The sequence below is a fragment of the Trichosurus vulpecula genome, chromosome 1 (genome assembly GCF_011100635.1).
Source record: "Trichosurus vulpecula isolate mTriVul1 chromosome 1, mTriVul1.pri, whole genome shotgun sequence".
Taxonomy (NCBI): Eukaryota; Metazoa; Chordata; class Mammalia; order Diprotodontia; family Phalangeridae; genus Trichosurus; species Trichosurus vulpecula.
Window position 1 is genome coordinate 82,402,704 of NC_050573.1, and position 22,944 is coordinate 82,425,647.

The window sequence follows — 22,944 nt, forward strand, 5'->3', positions numbered from 1 at the left end:
GTGTCCAACTGTGTCTGATTAGACCAATACAAGCTCCGGTTGTTCTACCACAGCCACAAACAATCCATGGGAACATTTGAGGTGGATTCTCTAAATTTGTGTATCTTGTGCTGCTTCTGAGCTATTTCAATTCCGCTTTGCTCACCTCCTCTGATAACGGCATGCCATGCTGAGTGGTCCTGTGCCAGCATCTCCCACATCACACAATCAAGTCCAAAGTTCTTAAGAGAGACCTTGAGGGCCCCTGTATCTTCATCTGACCACCATGTGAATGGTTGCCCTGAGTTCTCCATAAAATAGATTTTTGGGCACTCGAACAACATGGCTAGCCCATCTGAGTTGCTCTCTGAAGCAGAATTCAAATGTTTAGTAGCCCAGCTTGAGAAAAGACCTCTGGTATCTTATCCGGCCAGGTGATCGTCAGAATCTTTCTAAGACAATTCAAATCGAAGCGATTCAGTTTCCTGGCATGATGCTGGTAGACTGTCCAGGTTTTGTAGAATAATGAGGTCAGCACAAAAGCTCTGTAGACCTTCAGTTTGGTAGTCAGGCTAATAATTCTTCTCTCCCAAACACTGAGCTAGCTCTGGCAGTGCTATGCCTCAACCTCATTATCAATGTGGAAAGTACACTACTAAGCTAAATGAACTTATTCACAGCATTCAGAACTTCTCCATTTGCTGTAACCAATAGTTCCACCTATGGATGGTGTGGTGGCGGCTGATGGAGCACCTGGGTTTTCTTGTTGTCGTTAGGCCAAAATTAGCACAAGCAGGAGTACCTGGGAGAGGATTCTCAGGTGTATTAAATAACATTTGATGAAGGTGAAGGGCTTGGCTTAAACAGATTTAGAGATGTTAGAAATTTTATTAATGAGGAAATATACAAACAACCCCCTGAATTACCTTAAGAGTCCAAGATGAGATTAAATACGGGAACAAATCAAGTAGCAGGCTAAAGGGTCATTTCTCTAATCCTATTACAATCCTATGAACTACTTGGGCAACTGAAGCTTTTCTATCCCTCTCCGAGGTGACCAAGAGATCTGGGTCCTAGAAATACACCAGGGTAGTGAAGTGGGGAAAAGCAATGAACAGCTCAGAGATCATTGAGGGGGTGGGTGATGTAGATAAATAAAACAAGAAGCAGTGATTCATTGAGGATTTTAAAAGTCTAAAGCCATGGGCAGGCTTATTGCCGCAGGTAAGGTACATAAATGGAAGTAGTGGAAGGAAAAAAGGATGCTGCTGCTCAGTGGCATCCAAAGAAAAGTTTGTGGTGGTGGGTCAGTATGAAGGAGGCAGGACCCTGCTTACAGGCCAACTTCTGGCCTAGGGCTTGATGGTCAGTAGGTCTTAGTTTGCTGCAGCACAGCTGTAACTCTCGAAGCTGTGAGGTGATTTTCTCCCATGTGCTGCTACTCAAGGACCCTTCGATGGAACATCCTATAAAGAGGGAAAGATACAGGAAAAGCTTTATGTAGAATATATCCAAGACACTAACATTTATGAGTCTTTAGAATAGGAAGCCCAGGTACCATATGATTAAATAAAAACAGGAATTCATAATATTTTTCCCCATGCCCCCAGTGGTCCCTACGTACAATGACAGCACAGCTGGAGAGCTGAAAGGGAACTTGGAAGTCATTTAGTCCTGCTTCCTCAGCCATGAAGTGAGGGTACCCTGTCCCCCAAAGTATGGCTGGGAGGATGAGCTGGCTATATAAATCACTCCAGAAATGTAAATGACCGCTATTAGCTCTGGTTATGGACTCAGGTGGCTAAAGCACAGTGTTAATGAAGCCAATGAAAGATTTCCCCAGAGACAGCAATTAGCTTTGGAGAAAAGCACCATAGTACAGTGAAAAGAACACTGGACTTGAATCAGGAGAATCTCAGGTTTGAGTTCCAGCTCTAGCATCACGTGCCTGCTTAACCTCCCTAAGCCTGTTATCTCATCAGAAAGATAGTAGGGATATTACTATTTGCATTGCTTACCTCATAGCCCTTTGGTGGGGAAAACCTTTCTAACTTTAAAATGTTATGGTGAGCAGCAGAATACTAAGTATACTTCTGGCCCAAGTCCTGAGCCCTAAACCTTTGCCAATGGTCTGACAAACAGATGCCCTTGTAGAAAGAGAATGCATATAGATGGCTCAAAAGAAGACCATCTCTGTGGCTGGAAAGAAAAATTAGGTATCTTACTAGGAGTGGTTCAAACCCAGACATATTAGTCCTGGTGTGGAGAGTGTAGCTTCTGAATGCCACTGCTAGTCAGTTTCCTTAAAAAGCCCAAAGTAGAGAGGCTAGTAAATGTTAGTTAAAAAAAAAAAACAAACCAGGGCTGGCCTTCTTCATAGCATGGAGTTCAGAGGATCTTATTAAGAGTTGGAAGGGCCTTTAGAGGATCTCTAGTCCAACCCTCTCATTTTACAGATGAGTTAACTGAGATTAAATTATTTGCCCAAGGGTTACATAGTCTGTAAATTTATCCAATACAAGATCTAGTCCCCACTGTAATGTGAGGAGGTGCCTAGAAGGTCCACTGATGTAAAGACCAATGCCTTTGTATTAATAGAGAGGACTTGAAAGTTTAGAAGTGCTCTTCAAATATTCCTGAAAGGTAGCTAGTGCAAGGATTATTATCCTTGCTTCACAAATGAGAACACTGAATGGGAAAGGGACTTGAACTAGTCACATGAGTAATGAGTGGTAGATCCAGAATTCTAACCCAGTTTTTCTTATTTCAATTTCAGTGTTCTTTCCACTACATCACATTGTCTAAGGCACTGAATGTCTGCCTACAATGCAAATAGTGGCCATCAAACTTAGTCATTAAAATCAAATACGCGAGAATCTCTTTGATAGGGCCACTTTGACATAGATTGCTCACTGAGAGCCAACTACTGGAGAGGGAGAATCCAAGCTAGAAGGATTACCCAGAAAGGGCAGGCTGGGGTCAAGGACTGGGAAAAAGAGAAGCCAGAGCAGCCAAGGGAGCACATGAGCACCCCAGTGTGGTGGGGCTACAAAAAGAGAAGGAAACAACCTTAGGATGACTACAGTTTTGCCAAGAACTGAAGCTCAGCAGGCAAGCCCTGCTTAGGACAGAACATGTGGGGTGGCAAGGACTAAGCCTGCTTAAATGGCTTTGCATGGGAATTGTTATTTCTGTTACTTCAATGGTAACTTTGGATTCATAGTTTAGCAGGAGACTAGAAAGGACAAACTCAGAAAACTGAGATGCAAATATCTTCTTAGAATCTATGTCAATTGTCCATTTAATGAAGTACTCTACATAGACTTGAAAATCATCTGCTGGCTGGATGAGAACTTTAGAGAAGCACACAGGTAAGGTGTATTTTCAAAAGCAGCTGAAAATGACTACCACAGGAAGGCAACAGGGAAACAAAAGAAACAAGACTAAAGCAAGAAAGCTTTGCACAGACCAACAAGTACAAATTCTGACCAAAAAAACTTCAGTGATTTCATATGCAAAGACCAGATAAGAAAGACGCAATGGAGAAATGGGAAGGATTGTAGAAAGTAGTTAAGAAGGAGTGGAGAGAATTACATCAGAAGGGCAAAGGAAAATTAAACATTATTCAGCACCTACTATGTGCAAGGCCCAGCTTTTTATCTCTATCATAAAGGACAAAAGGCAGAGAGCAGGAAACAAGACCGTAGATGATAGAACAGTTGGCAGTCTTGTGTGCACTTATCACTCTTGTAGCAAACACATCACTTAGCTAACCACCAGATCACACCAAGCTCTTGGCATTAAGTCTGGGACCTGTAACTTGAGGCTAGAACAAAGCCTAAATTGTTGTTTTTTTTTAATCTGCCACTGAATAGCCCAGAATGGGGCTGAGTAGGTGTTAAGTAGTTCCTACCAAACTGAACTTTGTACTTCTACTCTGTCTGGAAGAACATTTTGAAAAAGTTGGCCCTATCCTGCTAATTTCACCTTCATATCTTTTGCACCCTCCAGCCTATGCCCATTGACAATAACCTAGAATAGGCTCCCATGATTACCATGTGCTTAGACTGTTGCAATAACCTAAATTGTTCTTCTCTTTTCTCCCTCTAGCTTGGGGTTCAAACATACTCTTACAAGCAGATCTGATCCTATTACTTCTCTGCTCAGAAATCTCTGGTGCTCAAGTTGTTCCCTCTTCCTAGAATGTTTTCCTCCTACCTTTTTATCTATTTAATCATCTCAAATGCCACTTCCTCCAGGAAGCCTTTCCTGGTCCCCATTAATAACAATCCTTCTTTTGGGGTTGCACATACCACATTATTTGCACCTTTCTAATGCCTCTTTCACAACATTGTCTGTTATGTCCTCCCAGCATTAGCACAGTGCTTTGTAAGCAGAAAATAGGTCCTTAATATGTGTGTTTAGTTAATGCTGAATAAAATACCATTGAAGACACCACATAGTAGATGCTCAAATGAATGCCAGCTGACCTATCTCCAAAGAGCTTTCTTCGATTGGAATTGCCTTAAGGCAATAGGAAGAAGCTCATTATAGCCAAGCTCCAGATGGAAATGGTGAGGATAAACTCTCCCTCACATAATCTCAGAATTAGAAGGGCCTTCAAAGGTCATCTAACTGAACAAGTCCTGGAACGGTAATCCTCTCAAATATATCTGTAGGCTGTCACCCAGTCTTAGAAGATCTTGAGTTTTGGGGCCCAACACTTCCATAAGCAGCCCACTACATCCTTAGGTCCAATTGCTAGGAAGTTTTTCCAGTAGTAGTGTCCTAAATTAATCCATTACAAAAAAATCATTACACCTATTTCTGCTGTCTGGAGCCAAGCACAAGTCACTATTCGTTGGCTTCAATGTGCAAGTCCCACTATTACCTAAAGACAGCTACACTGTCCCCTCACTAAATTGTCTTCTCTCCAAGCTAAACATTCCTACTTACTTCAAATGATCCTCAAAAGAATGATCTTGAGGCCCTTCACTATCCTGGTTTTTCTACTTTCCAATGTGGTACCCAGAACTTAACACCAATATTCCAGATATGGTCTGATCAAAGCTCAATACAGTGGGACTGTTGCCTTCCTAGTTGTGGACACCTTTTCTTAATGCATTAAAATTGTCTTGTCTTACCTTTTCTGGCTGCTACAACGTACTGCTGACTGATACTGGATTTGCAGTGAGATCTTTTATTTCAGAACTTCTTTGTAGCCATGCCTTCCTCATCTTTTTTTTGTGAGGATGATTTTTTTAACTTACACTTGTAAGACTTTACATTTATCCCAATTAAATTCCATCTTATTAGATTCAGTCCAGTGTTCTAGCCTGTCACTGTCTTTTTGGATCCTGATTCTGTCAACCAATGAGTTACTCCGGATCCTGAACATAGTTGTGCAGATTGCAAGGGTATAATAATCCACTGGCTTGCCTTCTTGGTCACCTCTTTTTTTTTTTTAAAGTGAGGTCCTGTGGCTGGGATGAGATCACAGATCTCCAATTAACCCTGAGATAACTGCTTTAGCTCACATATAAGTTTAATTCTTCTTAAAACAGAAGCTGCTAATGGGTCAATTAGAAGTATCACATACGGCAAAGGAATCCAAATTTGGTGAGGCAATGATAAGTAGTTATCTCAGGAATTAAGGGCAGAGATTCCTAAGAGGGAATATCCCCCTCCCCACCAGCCTTCACAGGAAGAAGAGTATAATGCCTGGGCTTTTTAATGCTATCTACAGTTGATAAGATAATTTCTTAGGACAATGGAACAGCTCAGTCAGGAAGTTGGCTGATTAAAAGAAGGCCATAAATGGCTACCGGTTGACCTACTTGAACAGTAAAGAACTGGCTGAATGATCCTAAGGTGGCAATTTCCCAAAGTTTGGTTCCCTAACCTAAGTCCCTTCTCCCAGGACAGGAAAAAGATAAGGAGGAATTTGCTAAAGCAAGGAGCTTAGAAACTTTGATGATCAGAATCAAAGTCAGGGTAGGAATCTTTTCAGATGGGCCCAGCCAAATGGAAATGCTACTTCTTCCCCACAAGGGTCATAAGAAGGGATGCTAATCCTTACTTTTCAGATTCAACAGTTAGAGAACCAAAAGTTAGAGAAGAGGGATTGTGCCCCACCACCCACCTGCCCAGATATCATGTATTTCCTTCCTTTGAATCTTCCCACAGGTCCCAGAACAGGTTTTCTACACATTAAGTACTTAATATATGGCATTTTCTTCACTTTTCTGATAGGCTGCATCTTATTTCATCATAAGATGGCATTATATCCACATTTCTGTCCAACTAAGAATTGAGACATAAAATAACTCAAGTGAATTGACTTGGGATTAGGGGTAAAAAGTCAGGGTGACCAAAGTTCTCACCTGAAAGACCAAGGAAGTCAAGGCCAGAATTTCTTTCCTGAAGAGTTGACAAGATCTCTTCCAGACTGGCACAGCTAATTTTAGGGTTGGCAGTCAAGTCCAGTGAGATTAATGAGGGACAGATAGGAAGACATCTAGAAGGATAAGACAAAAGGAAACTGGGGAATAGGTCCAGAAGGAAGGGGATAAGGAAGAAATTGATACCCAACAAACATTTGCCCCTCATGGCCATCCCCACTACTAGGGATAGTCTTTTCCCATTCAATTCAACAAACATTAAGTATACTGTGGTGCAAGGTCCTTAAGATAAAAAAAATTAAAATAATACCTGGGCAAAAAAAAAATAGTTTTAAGTCACTAAAGTATGGATAGACAAGCCCCATCACACCAAATACACTTGAAATTCACAATGATAAAGGAAACTTCACTTTGTTTCCTCAAATGACCTCAAAGAGAGGTGGGATGGGAGTCTGTCCAATACAGTCTAGTTAAAGAGAAAAGCTACTGGTTCCTAGGAGTAACTGTTGAGTCATATAGCTGTCCAACTGACCATAAAGAAGAAAGCTTTCCCTAGTCCTGGTCTCCATCCATCCTTGAATCACTGTGCTATAACTAGTGTTCTGTCATGTGGCCTGCGTAAATAGAAGTGTTTATAGGTGTTAATGTGTAATGATTAACAGGAGAGTGGTCAAAAAATAGAGTGGTAAGACTGAAGGGCACTAGACCTCAGGTGAACAGATGAAAGAAGTGAAGGTGGGGCTTAGGAGTCTAATCAAATAGGAGAGAAAAGAATGAAACAGGGTTTGAACTGAACAAAGAAGAGAACTTGGGATAGTCAAGTAAAATAGGAGAGTCTGGGCTAAGAATAGGTTAGACTTGGGTGACCAGATCAAGGCATCTAGAACCATGAAATCATTAACTGTCCTAAACCAGACAAAGCTGGACTGGCCTTGTGACTGTCACCCGGGATTAACTCTGTCTTCATGTTTGTGATAAAGGATTTTATGTGTATTCAAGATGCCTGGTCTGAGAAATTGTTTGCTGTTAATGTTTGAATCCTGAGAGGGACACTAAGAAGCAAATAAGTTGGGCTGTGTTTTTTAGGTGTGATACTAAAGATAGGCAGCCAAGTGTTTGTCCCAGGCATGGCAGAGGCCCTGGATCCCATGTTACCTGCTCAGATTTTTCACAGCTTCATCAGTCAGGTAGTTGCCAGACAGGGTCAGATGTGTCAGGGCACAGCCTTCCTAGATACAAACAGCAGGGACTCAAGAGAGCACAAAGGAAGGGAGAGGAAGACCAAAAGGTTTGTAATACCTGCCCCAGAGAATCAAAGTCAGATGAAGACTGATTAAATTAGCATAACAAGACAGGTCAAGTCCAAGAGGTTTAAAAACTTATGCCCTAGGGAGCCTGAGTGAGCCCTTTCCCCTGACCACCATCTAGCACTGAACTACCACCTCAGGACTACAAGATATTGAACTTCAGGCCCTTCAGACAAAGCCCCCTCTGGGAGGGGATCTGGCATGTAGGATTTTGAGAGAATTCTCAACTCAGGAGTCATAGAAGAAAGTTAGGCAAAAGGAACCAGCATAGTTTGATAAGTTTGTGTTAGCAAGAGTCTCAGCCTTGGAAGCCAGGGAGAGCCTAGAGAGCTGGGAGAATGAGAAGAAGAAAACGTGAGAGGGTTTTCAGATTGAGGTATGTATATATGGAGCCCCTTTGAGCTTAAGCCTTTCATAATACAATCAAACGAGGTAATATTTGTAAAGTGCTTAGCACAGTGTCTGGCACACAGTAGGTGCTTAATAAATGCTTGTCTTCCCTCCATCCCTTCATACCTACTTGCCATTCCTCTCAGAGTGCCTAGACCCCTTGGGAGAAGATGGAAAACATGACTTCTCATTTTTGTACTGAGATCTGACAAATTGTTCTGTGAACTTTGGATTCAGTCAAAGGGCCACCTTTGAGGATCTAGAGGGCCACACGTGGCTTCGAGGCCACAAGTTCCCCACCCATTATATGACAAAAGCAAATTGCAGTAATACTGTCCTTGTTTTCCTTAGGGCCTCCAATTCTTTCCTTTCCAACTCAGATATAGGGAGCCTTAGCACTCTGAACCCTCTTTTTTCTCTTCTGTCCTAGTGAATCAACAAGTCAAAAAGAATTAAGTGACTATGTGACAGGCACTGTGCTGGAGATACAAAGAAACGTACTCATCTCAAAAAACCAAAACCAAAAATTATCTTTAGTACTATGCTAGTCTCTGTCCTGCCTGCTTTCTTCCTCCCCCATCCTAAGGGGCTCTACTGCATACCTGTGTCAGATATCTGATCATAGGCTCCATGAATCCTGAGCTGTTTCTGTTGGCCATCACTGAGCCAAGCTCCAGCTGAGCTAGGATATGGTGAGGCACACACTGAAGAACCCGAGCAAGGGCTGGGACACCCAGTGTGTTATAGGACAGAGACAATATCTTCAGGTGTTGGGCACCTATACTTCAAGGAAGACATATTTGAAGAGTAGTGTTAGAAACTATAATCAGTCCAAGAGACTCAAAGAGTTTTATAGAAGGTGGTGCTCAGGACCAAGGGGGTAACTAAACAAATCCTACTATCTTCCCAATCCTAAAAGTCACACTATCTGCTACTCTTGAAATGGCTCCCCAATCTGTTGCAACCTGGGTATCTCCCACTCCAAAATTCCATGGGGAATTCTCAAGGCTCAGATAGTTCTTCCAGTTCTAGCCTATCTCTTCTAGGAAGCTTTTCTGGAGAAATCATATACCACAACCAAAGTACTGTTCCTTCTCTCAAAATTTATAATCATATGCAGGTGTGCCCTACCTTTAAGCAAACTTGATATATGAAAATGGTAATTGAATCTAATCTCATATGCTGGGATCTTCTCCTCAAAATACCTTATCTAGGTTATGTTGTGGGAAAGGGAACAACACACATGGTACAGTCAGTTAAACCATTGGTGTCGAATACAACCTATTAACATTATCTATGTTCTATTGTATTTTTATTATCTGGCTAATTATTTTCCAATTATATATTAATCTGGCCAAGGCCACACTGAGGAATATTGCTGGCCATGTGTTTGACATCTCTGAGCTAAACAATGGATTTGAAATCGAAGGATTGGGTCTGAGTACCAATTTTGCTAATCTCTGAGTGACCTACTCTGTAGATTAGAGAAGTAACACTTCCTCTCAAGGTAGCCCTCTCTAACTTAAAAATTGTCAGACACCATTTGCCCTGACTGCCCCCCTCAGCCAGAATTCACTCCCTCTTTAGCCATGCCGCATAAAATCCTTCTCTACCTTCAATGCCACCTTCTACATGAACCCTTTCTGATGCTACCAACTGTTCATGTCCTCCCTCCCCCACCTTCTATTTCTTCTGTACCTATTTATATATGTACTTGTTCTCTCCCTCTTCATATATAAGCTCCTTGACAGTGGGGATTGTTCATTTATTTGTATTTATATCCCCAGTGCCTCACACAGTGCCTGGCACACAGCAGGAGCTTAGTAAATGCTTGCTGATGGAAAGATTCATTCATTCTTGGAGCTGCCAGCTCACCCTGCAAAGCCCTGTCCATGGTTTGCTGATGGTTCCGCAGGAAGTTCGAGCTGAAGCCACAGGCCTGTAGGCGCAGAGTGCTGAGAGTAGGGCAGGCCTGCAGGAGGGAAGCCAGGGCCTGGGCACAGCCATCTCCCAAAGGATTCATGCTCAAATTTAGTTCTTCTAGACTCTGCAAAACAAGTGAATAGGAGATAGGAGAGATAGGCGCTAAGAGAAGAGCTTTCTTGGAGTGAAGTCCCTCATGAGGCATAGGCTTTCTTTTTCTGGTCTGGTGTAGTGGGCAGGACAGTTGGGGTATGGGAGCCCAAACTTCTTCTCCTACAAGACCTAGGTCTTCTAAGTGTATGGTCATTTTTACTACATTAAACAAGAGGGTTCTCTTTGGAAGGAGGCTCTTAAACTGAATGTCACATGAAAGCTGTAAAACCCTTTAGACACCACCCCCCACCCCCTGCCCCAGCCTTCTGGAGTGGGGCCCATGTCTTTCCTAACAAACTGAAGGTTGCCAGGAAAATGGCATTATGTCTCCTCTCCTCTGGGGGTCTGATCAGGAATAGGAACCTGGTATCCTCTTCCAGTTTTTAGAAAGTGTTCAGAAGGAGGCTAAGTACCCAACAGCCACTCTATGATCATGACTTCCACATGGCAATAGAAGCAACATGGTATCATGACTGATGGGTTTGGAGTCAGGGGATCTGGGTTCAAATCTCAGCTTTAACACTTACTAGCTGTGCAACACTGGGCATGTTTCACTTTCCTTCTCTATGCCCCAGTTTCCACATCTGTAAAATAGGACAATAAAACATGCACTACACCTTGGTCATACAGTTGTCATGTGAAGCTTGTGCTGTAGAAATATGACCTACGCTTGTTACTTATCCCCACTGACTAAGCACTACTGTGGATCTGATGCTAAGCTGGTGGATACCATAAGTGCCTTTCAAAGGCTTTCATTCCAAAATGGGAACACTAACCAGGGCAAACCAAGAGAATACCAGCTTCAGCTTCCTTCCTCAAATAAACAAGCCTTACCTGGAAGGTGTTGTGGTTTGGGAGGCCAGTAGCAAGATGGTGTAGGCCATCGGTACCCAGGTGGTTAGATGAGAGATCAAGGAGGGTCAGGCCAGGCATCGTGCTAATAGTGGCCAGCAACTCCACAGCTGTATTGTCCCCAAGTCGATTCCCTACCAGGCGTAGCTCCCGGAGTGAAGTGTGCAGCTTCAGGGTACGAAGCAACGGGGTCAGTTGGGCTGGACGCAGGGCAAGGGAGCAGGCACTGAATGAGGAGCCTGAGCCCTGCTGTTCCAGAGCCTGGAGAACTAGCTGGTTCTCAGCTAAGGGAGAAAGGGAGGAGATTCACATCACCACATCTGGGGTACAGTAGGTGAGAAGAGAACAAACTCCTACTGCTGCTTGGCACTTACCATCTCAGTTTATAATAGTCACAGTTTACATTCATTTTTTATAAAATCCTAGGCCAGCTCTCGAGTCTTTAAGAAATAGAGGAACCAGGATAAGCCAGGTAAGGCCAAGAACTAGCTGAGTTGGGTGTTTCCTATCTTTCTCACTTCCTAGCACCAACTTTCTCTGCCAGGTCTCTAGCTAAGAATCTGAGAATCAATATGATATAATACAAAGAATTTCATAGATATCAGTTTCCTCCTTTGTAAAATGAGATGATTAGAATATGTGACACGTAAGAATGCTTCTAGCTCTAAATCTGATTCTATGATACCTTCCAGATATACTTCCCCCTCTAGGTTCATACCTATGAGACTATAAATTCATAAGCCACATTCTCCTCAACTTCCACATCCCGTGCCCAAGGCATGTAGTGATACTCTATCAGAGAACAAAAATTGAAAAATCTTGTAGTTTGAAATAACTTCAGAAGTAATCTAGTCTAAGTTAGTCCTTAACAGGAAGCCCCTCTAAACCATACCAAAAGCAAGAATCTAGCTAATACTTGAAGAATTACAGATATCAGAGTTGAGACTTTGGAGGCCATTTAATTCAATCAATATCTGAATGAGAAATCCCTCTACAACAGATACCTGTTAGTAAGAACAAAAAATATACAAAATAATTACTACAGAACTATAAGGGGAGCAATTTTATATATTTGCCTCAGGAACAAAATTTAGCTAGTTCAGCCTCTGTACCTGACCAAAGAGGGCATTCAGTCTTTGCTGTAAGACCTCCTACAAGGGAGAAGCCACTACCTCCCAATGCAGTACATTTCACTTTGGGATAACTCTAATGTTAGGAAGTTTTGACTCACATTGGTTCTGAATTTGTCTCTGTCACTTTTACTTATCATTCTAGCTCTACCCTCTAGGAACAAGACTTTCCTTTTCCACTCTCCAAAAGACAAGATTTCCCCTCTTCAGAATGTTCAAATTCTTTTGGTTTGTAACATTAACTATATGAAGAGACAACAGGTTCTCTCTTCTGTGTTTGTCCAGCCACTTATCTATCCTCATCCTCACTGACTACTAATGCTACTTCCTCTCACATATTCCTGGGAGGCAGCTTTACAGAGTAAAAAAAGACTCTAATGTTATTCACTTAGCTGCCTAGTTCACAGTGCAGTTGGCCTATTTGAGATGAAACCCAATATAATTTAATTTCTTATGCTGACCCATGATATATCGAAATCATGATGGGGAAAATCATGATGTGGAAGGGATAACTGTAGTCAGTTTGGGTCCCACCTGTTATACAGGTCCCTTTTTGGTAGTATTGGGAAAGGGAGCTCAGACTGACACTCCAGGAATAACAGCCAACAAAGACATAAGGCTAGTCCAGGAAAACTGCCCAAAGGGGTTTGGATGGCCTGATAGTGAATCTAAAGTACAGGTGTCCTCTGCACATTTGGTTAAAGGGCTATTTCACATTTTGCTCTGTCCTTTCCTGCACATTCCTTTGGGAATGCTCAAAATGTACAAAAGGAGTCTTTAACTCCCTATTCTATTAAGTCGACTTCCTAGGTCTGACATTTAAGATCTCCTATAGTTTTGGACCTATAACCTACCTTTCTAGCCTTATCTGCTAGATACCCTCAATATACTTCCCTTGCCCCCAGGTCAATCAGGCTGGTTTCTAACATAGGATATTCACACTTCTCAGCCTGTAGTAGCTTTACCTCCCTTACTTCTGCTTTTCCATTCCTTTTTATGGGTTGTCTTCCCTCATTGGAATGTAAACTGCTCGAGGGCAGGGCCAGTCATTCTGCCTGTATCTGTAGTCCCAATTTAGGGATTGGCACAAATCCTTGGTGACTTGAAAGGCTGACTGGTTGCTCACCATCCTCCACCCTTTAACCCATCCAAATTCTATGGGCCCTTCAAGGTCTGCCTCCTAATGGAAGCCTCTCCACCCTGCTCCTACCTAGTGTGCCTTTGCACCTGCCCTGTCTTCCACAAATCAGTGAGGCCTCACTAAATAGCTCCAACTGGCTAACTTCCACCACCTTCCTCACTCCTTGCCCCCAGCAGGAAAGAGAGCTGGGGAGACTCCACCATCTCTACCATTAAACAGGAGTCCCGGGTACTTCAAGTTGGCCTCCTGCTGACTCCTTACCTTCTCTCAGGTTTTGACAAACCTTTCGGTATCGATCAGTCAAGGGTGTTAGGTCACAGGAGACCACTTCAGCCAGCACCTGAAACAGAAGTGATTTGTCAGTTTGCAGGACCTATCCTGTTACGGGAACTCCTTCTAGGTATGTGTGTAGAGAGAAGAATATGCTCCAACTCATCTGAAGAGCAGGCAGGCTTTTCCAACCTCTCTTACCTCCTCATTGCTCTGCAGAACATCAGTGATGAGGTCTTCAGGGGCTAGCAGGGCTCCCTCTTTTTTCAAGGTAAGCCAGGTTAGCAGTCCACATGTCTGGTAGTATCTCTGAGATGCCTGGTCTGCCAGCCATGACACAGGGTGCTTTTCACTGCCACCGGGGAAGAACAGATAAGGCACGTATGGAATCACTGTCCCTCCCCTCCCCAGAATCCACACTCCCCTCTGAGGTGGGAGGAATATAAATCCTTCAACAGGGGATCTTCAGAAACAGCAGTCAGCAAATCCACTGAATTATGTGCTCAAAACAAGTCCTCATTTCTAGAATGAGGACCCAAACTCAACTCTGATCACTCCTTTAGTCTATGCTCCCTCAGCACTTACAAATCCTACTTCTCTATTCTGCCAATATTCACATAGAGAAACTAGAAATGATTCCCCCCATACTAGCCTGCTTCCCCCCAAAATGGAAGGGCAATGCTGACAGTTTATAGAACGAAGTACAACTGGGAGCTGGAAAACTTGGGTTCTTTTCTATACTTAGCTACATATGATGTTAGGCAAGTCACTTCATCTTTATCACCTTAGGTCAATCTCTTTCTCTGTTAAAGGAGGGGGACTGATCCTGCATATGGTCCTTGGAGACATTTCCTGTCAAGGTCTCTCTTCATCTTGCCAGGGCTCCTAGATATCCTTCCTCTTTTCAGTGATTCCCAAGTGCTAAATGCCTCAGCATGGCACCTGATCCCTTCATAGGCCTCCCCTACCTAGTCAACCATATTTTGTATCATCCCAGCAAAAATCTATCTGCTCCAGCCAGGCTGGCTTCTTCATTGACCCCACCCCAGGTTTACTCCAGCCCAATCTCCTCATTTCCAATTCTACCATTCTTCAATGCCAGCCCATATCCTGCCTCCTCCAAAACTACTTCCTAATGAGAGTAAGTTCCCCAAAGACAAGGACCATTTCTGCTACTCCTTTGGTACCTCCAAGTGGCTAGAAATACCTGAGCACAGAGTGGGTGCCCTGTAAACACCTGACCTGAATTGAATGAATGATAAGAAGCTAAGGGGAAAAGCAGGCAGGGAGGCTGACTCCTTACCTCTGGGGAACTGGAATAAGGAAGACATCATCCTGTACCCGAACCCGGATCCGGATTGGTTGGAGTGCAGCTGAACACTGTGGGAAGGAGGGAAAGGAAAATTAGGGCAAATAAGGTTTCTGGTTGTTTAACACCTCCCAAGCCTGCTGCAGAGAAAGGAACCTGGTGCTCCCAGAGATATAGACTCAGAGCATGCAGTTACCTTGAGGCATCTTGTTTGGCCTATACCTGAACAATAATCCTTTTTATAAAATCCCTAGTGAGTGATCATACAGCTTCTGCTGGATGTGACAAGGAACTAACTCCCAAAGTGATTCATTAAAGTGATTCATTTTACTTTTAGATAGCTCTAATTGTTAGAAGTTTTTATTCAGCATCTCCTGGCATAGTATTTGTCCTACCTCCTCCCATGGTCAGGGGATGTTCCCAAGGTCAGAGATTATCTACCCCAACCTCTCCCCAGGAGTTCCTGGCTCACTCACTGGTAGATGTCCTGCTGAGGGACTCTCTCCACTGGCACTTGAAACCCTGGAAACAGAGGGGTTTTCTTCTGTCAAGTTACTGCTCCCACTGGTTCTGCCCAGCACTGTCCTGTCCACAATTCGAGTGAGTCGGCTCTGCCGGGAACGTGGCTTAGAACTTGGGAGGATAGTTCCACCATTACTATCTGGCCCAGATGTGCAATCTGACCCATTATCTGTGAGACAGTGGCTCCTCTTGCGACGGACACAGTGGGACTCCATATCATCCTCCAGCCAGTCTCCATCCAAATACTCATCCTCAGGAATGAGAGCTGCGTGGGTCACGGGTGTCTCACTTGGTTCTTTTGCTATGGACTTGAATGGGCGTCGGGCATGAGCGCTGCCCACACCACGGATAGCTGCCTGGTACACAGCCCGGCTGGCAGATGCTACATCTGAGTCTGTGCTCTCAGGGGAATACAAAGTTGTTCCTTCTACCCTGCGCCCCAAGTTGAGGAGTCTTGGCCTCTTCTTAACTGGCTTGAGTGGGACCATATCATCGTCCCCTTCAGAGCTACTGGCCTCATCTCCAACATGATAACTCTGTGGCCTGGTGCTACCTAGTCCTTGTTCTGGGGAGGTCAAGGGCTTGTTAAGCGACCTGTTCTGGGGAAGGGGATGCTGGGCCTCTGATATAGCCAGGAAATGGGAAGACTTGAGGGGGCTGGAAGAGGGGGAAGTCTCAGGGTCAAACAGAGGATTGGTCTGGATGGTTTGGGAAGTAAGAGAGCCTTGGGATGCTGCAAGAGGAAAGAAAAATAGTTGTGCGGAGTCAAAGCTGGCCTCCCAGACAACCTATCCCATGGGCCCATAAAAGGTATAGGAATAGAAACTGGATTTATGATTTCACTGATAAAGGGAACTCAGAGAGAAAGAAACTTTTTCTACCAATGCCGGTTGGCATCTTCTCTGCAATTTATACTCTTAAAAAGCTATTTAGGACACTGAGAAGTTTTAAGTGACTTGCTCAGGGTCACACAGACAGTGGATGTCAGGATGAGAGCTTGAACTTTCACCTTTCTGGCTCTGGGGACTGCTCTCTAACCATCATACCCCAAATACCAAATAGAACCTATTCTATTCAGGGACCCAGTTGTCTTCAGGGTCTATCTATGACTGAGGTGGTGAAGTTCTCTGAGCTCCAGAGAAGAGGTCTCACTGTCTCCAAAAAAGTGTCCCTAGCCCCATGGGAGTGAGTTGTGCATGCTGAGGAGAGAACTCCCAGAAAATCCCTGGGGGAGGGCTACCTTGCTCACCTTGGCCCAGTGAAGCTGTCCGATGCAGCTTTTCCATAGCCGTTTGCTGAAGCAATTTTTCCATAGCTTGTGCTTTTTGACGTGTTTCCTGATCCAGGTCCCTGCCATAGAGTTTCATCCATTGCCGGAGGGTCTCTCGGGGGCTGTGACCCTATAGAGGTGATAAAGGCAAATATAAGTCCTTTGTCTTGAAGATCATAGTCACCTGAACCCTGTGGTCCCAGAGAAGAACCCTCAATTCTTACTTTTCCACCACCTTTCTCAAAGATGCCCTCACTTCCAAATCCTGAGTGACCTCCCTGTTTGTAAGGCAGAGTTGCACTCTAGATTGCTCTCCCTGTAACACTACATCCCACAACAGAAGCAAAAGAGCTCACCTTCTCCACCCCCAACTCCCCTCACCTTGCTGTTTTTTGTAGTGACTGATGCTCCCCTCTCTATCAGCAGCTCAGCCACCTCAAAATGGCCACAGTTGAGGGCATCATGAAGAGGAGTGATACCCTCACAGCCTGGGCCTCCAGGATCATCCACTGTAGCACCATGGTCCAGCAAGAAGCGAACAATCTCTAAGGATCCCAGAACAGTCAGCCAAGTATAAAGTCACTAGTTGATCAGAAACCCCACTAAGTCCCCAATTCAGATCCTCATGAGTTCCAGGTCCCCCTCCTCTCAGTTCACTCCCTCCCATCCCCATTTTGATTCTTTATTCACAATTTCCTGCACTTCCCCCTAACCCAGCACTGTTTCTTCTCACCCCATCTTCTACTCACTCAACACCCCACCCCTCACCTAAATGCCCATGGTTGCAGGCTTCATGTAATGGGGTCCAGCCACAATAGTCTCGGGGATTCAGGGGATGACCCTATGAGGAAAGAAAGGAAAGACCTAGGCCTGGGGCATGACTTTGGAATCAGGACCCAGACCCCATCCCAAGAGCCAAAAGACAGCACCTCTTCAGTTCTTTAACAAGTTACCTACTCAACATAAAAATGAGCTTCCTGACCCTCGAAAGTACTCTAACTTCTGCAATAGTTTCAAGCTAGAGCAGGAAACTTTAGGAATCAAGGGCCAGGGGGCCTAGTGTTATTCACTTCACTGTTGACCCCTAGACCTTTGTACTCTGTCTAAACAGCAAAGATTACCATAAGGATGACAATTACTGCAGGCATGGGGGCATCACCTGTCAGCAACACGCAACTCCTTCACTCCTACCTGGACCTTACCCCCTTAAGCACCCAGGCAAACACCATCTGCCCAACAGAGAAAAACTACTTAGGGTATCGACAATAGGGAGCCGACGTTCTCTTCAGCTTGTTGGAGTTAAATGCTCAGGAGGTAGCCACGTAGTCCTATTAGCTTCAAGAGAAGAATCTTAACTCCATTCAGATAGCGTGGTAATTTTGAACACATACAGAACATAATTCCAGTCAAAACTCTCCCCCTTGTCCTAGCCACTGATCCTACTGAAGTCCTGAAGTCCTAGCCACAGACCGATCTCTGACCCCCAAAACCTTGCCTAACCACTATGCACACTGCTAGTTCTCCCTTTTAAAGGACCTGAGTCATACCTGTTCCACAAGGTCACGGACTCGGCGCTGCTGCCCATCAATACATGCTCGATGCAGCATTGTCTCCCCCATATCGTTTCGTCGATTCCACTGTGGAGAATCCACCAGATGGGGGGAGAAATGGAGAGAGAATGTACACAAGTCAGAGTGGGAGCGGGGAGAAAAGGAGGAAGGAAACTTGGGCATTGGGAGTATGATGTCTGAAAGTTGTCAGTTACCCCTTTCCCTTTACCAGACCCACCTTATTCACTTTTCGACGGCCAGGGCCAGTCTGTCCATAGCTCTCCATTTCCTCTTCTCCTATACTGCCACCATCTTCATTCTCTGGAACAATCATGATGAGTGACTCATCCCAAGCCCTAGTGATATCACTGCCTTGGGCTCGCAGCTACCTGGATACATGGTTCTAAATTATAAGCCTAGATCATGCCCATTAGCCTCTCCCACAATCCCCAAATGCCTTTTCCACTAGTTTGACACTGTGTGCAGATGCTACAAGCTCATGACTAGCTAGATGACTTCGGAGGATCTTTCCAATTCTGATCCTGTGATCCTAAGGCTAAACAAGGCTCTGACATTTTCTCAGATCTAGTTATTATGTCCTATCTCATGTATCAATTCAACAAACATTTATTGAACCCCTACTATATTCTTTGCAAGGTGCTAAGAGAAATACAAGACGAATGAGATATGGGTCCTGCCAGTATGTAGTCTAGTGAAGGAAACAGAAAATAGAATGTACACAAAAAAGAGGAAAAAACAAAAAGAAAAATATAAATCACCAGAAGACAAGATACCAGAAAGGCCATGAGAGGTATAGACAAAAGTGCTATGGAAACAGAGAAGAGATTCCTTACAGCTGGGGGAGGAAGGAAAGCTTTATGGGTAAGTTGGTATTGGAGCTAAGTCTTTAAGGATAGGGATAATTTCTGACCAGCAGAAATGGATGGAAGGGCAGGCTTGGCAAAGGTACAGTGCGTAAGAGCAGATTCAGAGACTAGCATAGAGTCTACCACAGCAGGAGCACAGGGAGTATATGAGACAGCAGTGGAATCTAACGCTGGAAAGACAGAATGGGACCAAATCATTCAAAAATGGGAAGTCACTGAAGGCTTATGAGAAGACAGGACCATTAGACTGGATGGCCTCTGGGGTCTCACCCACATACAGATCTACAATTTTCTGATCCCATGACTGTAAGAAGGGTGATATGAAGCTGTACTTTAGGAAGATTAATCTGGCAGAGTGGAAGAACTGAGAAGGAAAATAACAGAGGCAAAGACACTGGTTAAGAGGGCTTAGTGATTCCTGACAAGGGCTAAAGAAGGTGTGGACTTCTGACTTCTTTCCCCCACCTTAATGTCCTCTCTCCGAGATTACTTCCAATTTATCCTGTATCAATCTTGTTTGTCTGTCGGTAGCTGTTGACATGTTTTCTCTCCCATTACAATGTGAGCTCCATGAGGGCAGGGACTGCTTTTGACTTTGTTTGTATCCCCAGTGCTCAGCGCAGTACCCAGCAATAGGAAGTGCTTAGTAAGTGCCTGACTGACTAAATAAACTAGGTGAGAGGAGTGGGAATGAAAAGGAAGAGAGGGAAGCCAATGACATTTCAGAAGTAGAGATTTGGCAATTAGTTGGATGGAGGGGGCAAAAGAGATGAAGTGAGATATAACTGGAAGTCTGAATGACTAGGAAAATGCTAACATCATTCATCAAATGGAGAAGTCAAGCAAGGGAGCAGGTGCTGGATAAAGAGTTACATTTTGTACATGCTGAAATAGAAATTCAGGTCTCAAGCTTAGGAAGGAAATCAAAACTGGAGCTTAAGTATGGTAGCTGAAACCCAGACAGTGGATAAGATCACCAAGGAAGAGCAGAGAGAAGAGAGCCAAAGGCAGAGGATGCCTAAAGGAAATAAGCCACATACCCACTATCCCTCCCAGGAGGAACAAAGCCATCTACATCCCTTGTTCCAAAAAGTGCCCAGAACAGAAGCTTATACCAGTGGGCACTTAATCAAGAATAGGTGACAGGAACTCACCAACTGATGCACCATGCATTTTTAAGTACTTTCTGTGTGCCCTGCCTTGTACTAGGTGGGCCTGAGTACAAAGGGAGGCAATGGTCCTTGACACTAGAGTCTTAAACTGAGTTGTGTTGACAGTGAGAAGGCTGACCAGAGCAACCGAGAGAGCTGGGCTACAGCAGCCTCTGGCCAAGGTTTCCCAAGGCTTTCTGACTGAATTCCTGATATCCTTGAGCACTCACTCACCACTTTCTGAGAGTTCCACCTCACTGTCCTCCAAGGCCTCACTGTTCTCCAGCTCCTCTTCTTCCTCTTCCTCAGGGATATCCTTGGTTGGGCTCCAGCCTTCTGCACAGCTCAGCTCCTGCAGCTTGGAACCGGTGCTGGCAGCTTCGACGGGCTGGTGTTTCAGCTGTACAGCATGGAGGTGCTGCAGGACCTGCCACTGGAGAATGTAATTGGGGTGAGAGACCATGACTCACAAACTACAAGGGACAAAAATCCATAACAATTAGGGAGGTGAGGATTGAGAAGGTCAGGACTTCCTAATAAAATACTGTCTGGAAAAGCAAGATGGGTGAAAATCTTAAGGAAGGACCCCAAAAGTAAAATTGGAAAGATTGTCAAGAGGAAAAGGAGCTCTGGGAAGTCCAGGGAAGTGGGGCTGTATACAGATCTCACCTGTAGCCAAGGCTTTTTGGCCTCCTGTGAACATTGGAGGGCACTCTGGAAACATGGTTCCAGCTCCTCATAGGGCTTACCAGCCTCTTCCTTGGATAGGGCAATGTTCAACCAGGTCTTTGCCTCCTAGGAACATGGAAGGAAGAAAAAGAGATGGGCCCCAACACCAGGTATGCCCACACTATTGCCAAGGACTGACTCATGACCCAAAGCAACTTTTTACATCCCCCTTTCTGTTACCTCCATTGAAGAAGGGCCTCCCCAAGCTATAATTTCTCCCTTCTCTATCCATCTAAGTGATATTCCTAAAGCACAGATCTGACAATGTTACTCCCCTATAGTATTCTCTAGGATAATTAGTCAATAAACATATATTAAGTGCCAACTACGGGCCAACCACTGTGCTAAGTAGTGGGGATACAAAGAAAGGCAAAAGAAAGTCTCTATTCTCAACGAACTCAAGTCTAATGGAAGAAACAGCATGAAAACTTATGTACATACAAGATATGTACAAGATAAAATGGAAATAACAAAGAAGGCACTAGAACTAAGGGGGATTAGGAAAGGCTTCTTGTAAAAGATGGGATTTTAGTTGGAACTAGAAGGAAACCAGGGAAGCAAGGAGGCAGAGATGAAGGGAGATAGAATTCCAAGCATGGGAGAAAGCCAGAGAAAATACCTGGAGTTGGGAGATGGGAATATTTTGTTCAAGGAACGGCAAGGAGGCCAGTATTACTAGATCAAAGAGCACACTGGGGGCCAAGGGTGGGGTGGGGTGAGGATAACGTATAAGAAACTGAAAAGGCAGTAGAGAGGCCAGCTTATGAAGAGCTTTGAATACCAAGTAGGAGAAGAGGATGACATGGTTACCTGCACTTTAAGAAGAGATCACTTTGATGGCTAAGTGGATTTGGAGTGAGGAGAAACTTGTGGCAGGATGACCAACCAACAGACTACTACAATAATCCAGATGTAAGGTGAAATCAAAAGTTCTTGACAACAACTTAGATATAGAGGGTGAGAGAGAGAGAGAGAGAGAAAGGTATCATGGATGATGCCTATATTTCAAGCCTAGGTGACTGAGACAAGGGGGTACCAACAGTACTAGAAAAGTTAGGAAGAAGGGAGGGTTTTTTGGGGAAAAAGTGAGTTCAGTTTTGGACATGCTGAGTTTAAGATATCTACAGGACATCCAGTTCAAGATGTCTAACAGGCAGTTAAAGATGTGAGACTGGAGGTCAGCAAAGGGGTTAGGGATGGACAAATAGATTTGAAAATTATCAGCATAGGAGAGTATGTGGAAAAACTGGGCCACTCATGCACAGATGGTATAGCTGTGAACTGGTCTAACGATTCTGGAAAACAATTTGGAACTATGCCCAAAGGGCAAAACTGTGCATACTTTTTGACCCAGTAACAACACTACCAGGTCTGTATCCCAAAGAGATCAAAGAAAAGAGAAAAGAACCTATTTGTACAAAAATATTTATAGCAGCTGTTTTTGCAGTGGCAAAAAAGTGGAAACTGAGGGGATATCCATCAAGTGGGGAATGGCTGAACAAGCTGTGGTATATGATTGTGATGGATGAATAGGAGGATGATGAAATGATGAAAAGGATGCTTTCAGAAAAACCTGGGAAGACATATATGAATTGATGCAGAGCGAAGTAAGCAGAACCAGAACACCGTACATAGTACAAGCAATATTGTAAGGATGGTCAATTGTGAAAAACAGAGCCACTCTGATCAAGATAATGATCCTAACAAATTCCAAAGGAAAATGTTATCTACCTCCAGAGAGACAGAACTGATAAACTCTGAGTGCAGACTGAAGCATAGTTTTTTTACTTTATTTTTCTTGGGGATTTTTTTTTTGTGTTTTCTTTTGCAACATGGCTAATATGAAAATATGCCTTGCGTGACTTTACGTGCATAACTGACATCATATTGCTTGCCTTCTCAATACGTGGAAGAAAGGAATGAGGGAGGAAGAGAATTTGGAATTCAAAATTTAAAAAAAAAAATGAATACTAGAAAATT

At 43.9% G+C, this 22,944-nt stretch overlaps 1 protein-coding gene across 1 annotated transcript in view; it reads right to left on the bottom strand.

Moving 5' to 3' along the window:
• Positions 1-920: 920 nt before the first annotated feature.
• The window catches only part of TONSL (tonsoku like, DNA repair protein), a 33,529-nt gene continuing 11,505 nt past the window's right edge, over positions 921-22,944 (bottom strand). Inside the window, exons 10-26 of the mRNA XM_036734265.1 lie at positions 20,905-21,030; positions 20,470-20,668; positions 18,436-18,518; positions 18,195-18,284; positions 17,416-17,488; positions 17,029-17,192; positions 16,627-16,777; positions 15,332-16,110; positions 14,850-14,926; positions 13,748-13,898; positions 13,538-13,616; positions 10,988-11,289; positions 9,953-10,124; positions 8,680-8,855; positions 7,536-7,609; positions 6,363-6,496; positions 921-1,445 (exon numbers count right to left, since the gene is read on the bottom strand). Coding sequence (XP_036590160.1) covers positions 1,252-1,445; positions 6,363-6,496; positions 7,536-7,609; positions 8,680-8,855; positions 9,953-10,124; positions 10,988-11,289; positions 13,538-13,616; positions 13,748-13,898; positions 14,850-14,926; positions 15,332-16,110; positions 16,627-16,777; positions 17,029-17,192; positions 17,416-17,488; positions 18,195-18,284; positions 18,436-18,518; positions 20,470-20,668; positions 20,905-21,030 — 3,024 coding nt within the window. The 3' untranslated portion in view covers positions 921-1,251. The remainder of the gene's footprint in view (positions 1,446-6,362; positions 6,497-7,535; positions 7,610-8,679; positions 8,856-9,952; positions 10,125-10,987; positions 11,290-13,537; positions 13,617-13,747; positions 13,899-14,849; positions 14,927-15,331; positions 16,111-16,626; positions 16,778-17,028; positions 17,193-17,415; positions 17,489-18,194; positions 18,285-18,435; positions 18,519-20,469; positions 20,669-20,904; positions 21,031-22,944) is intronic.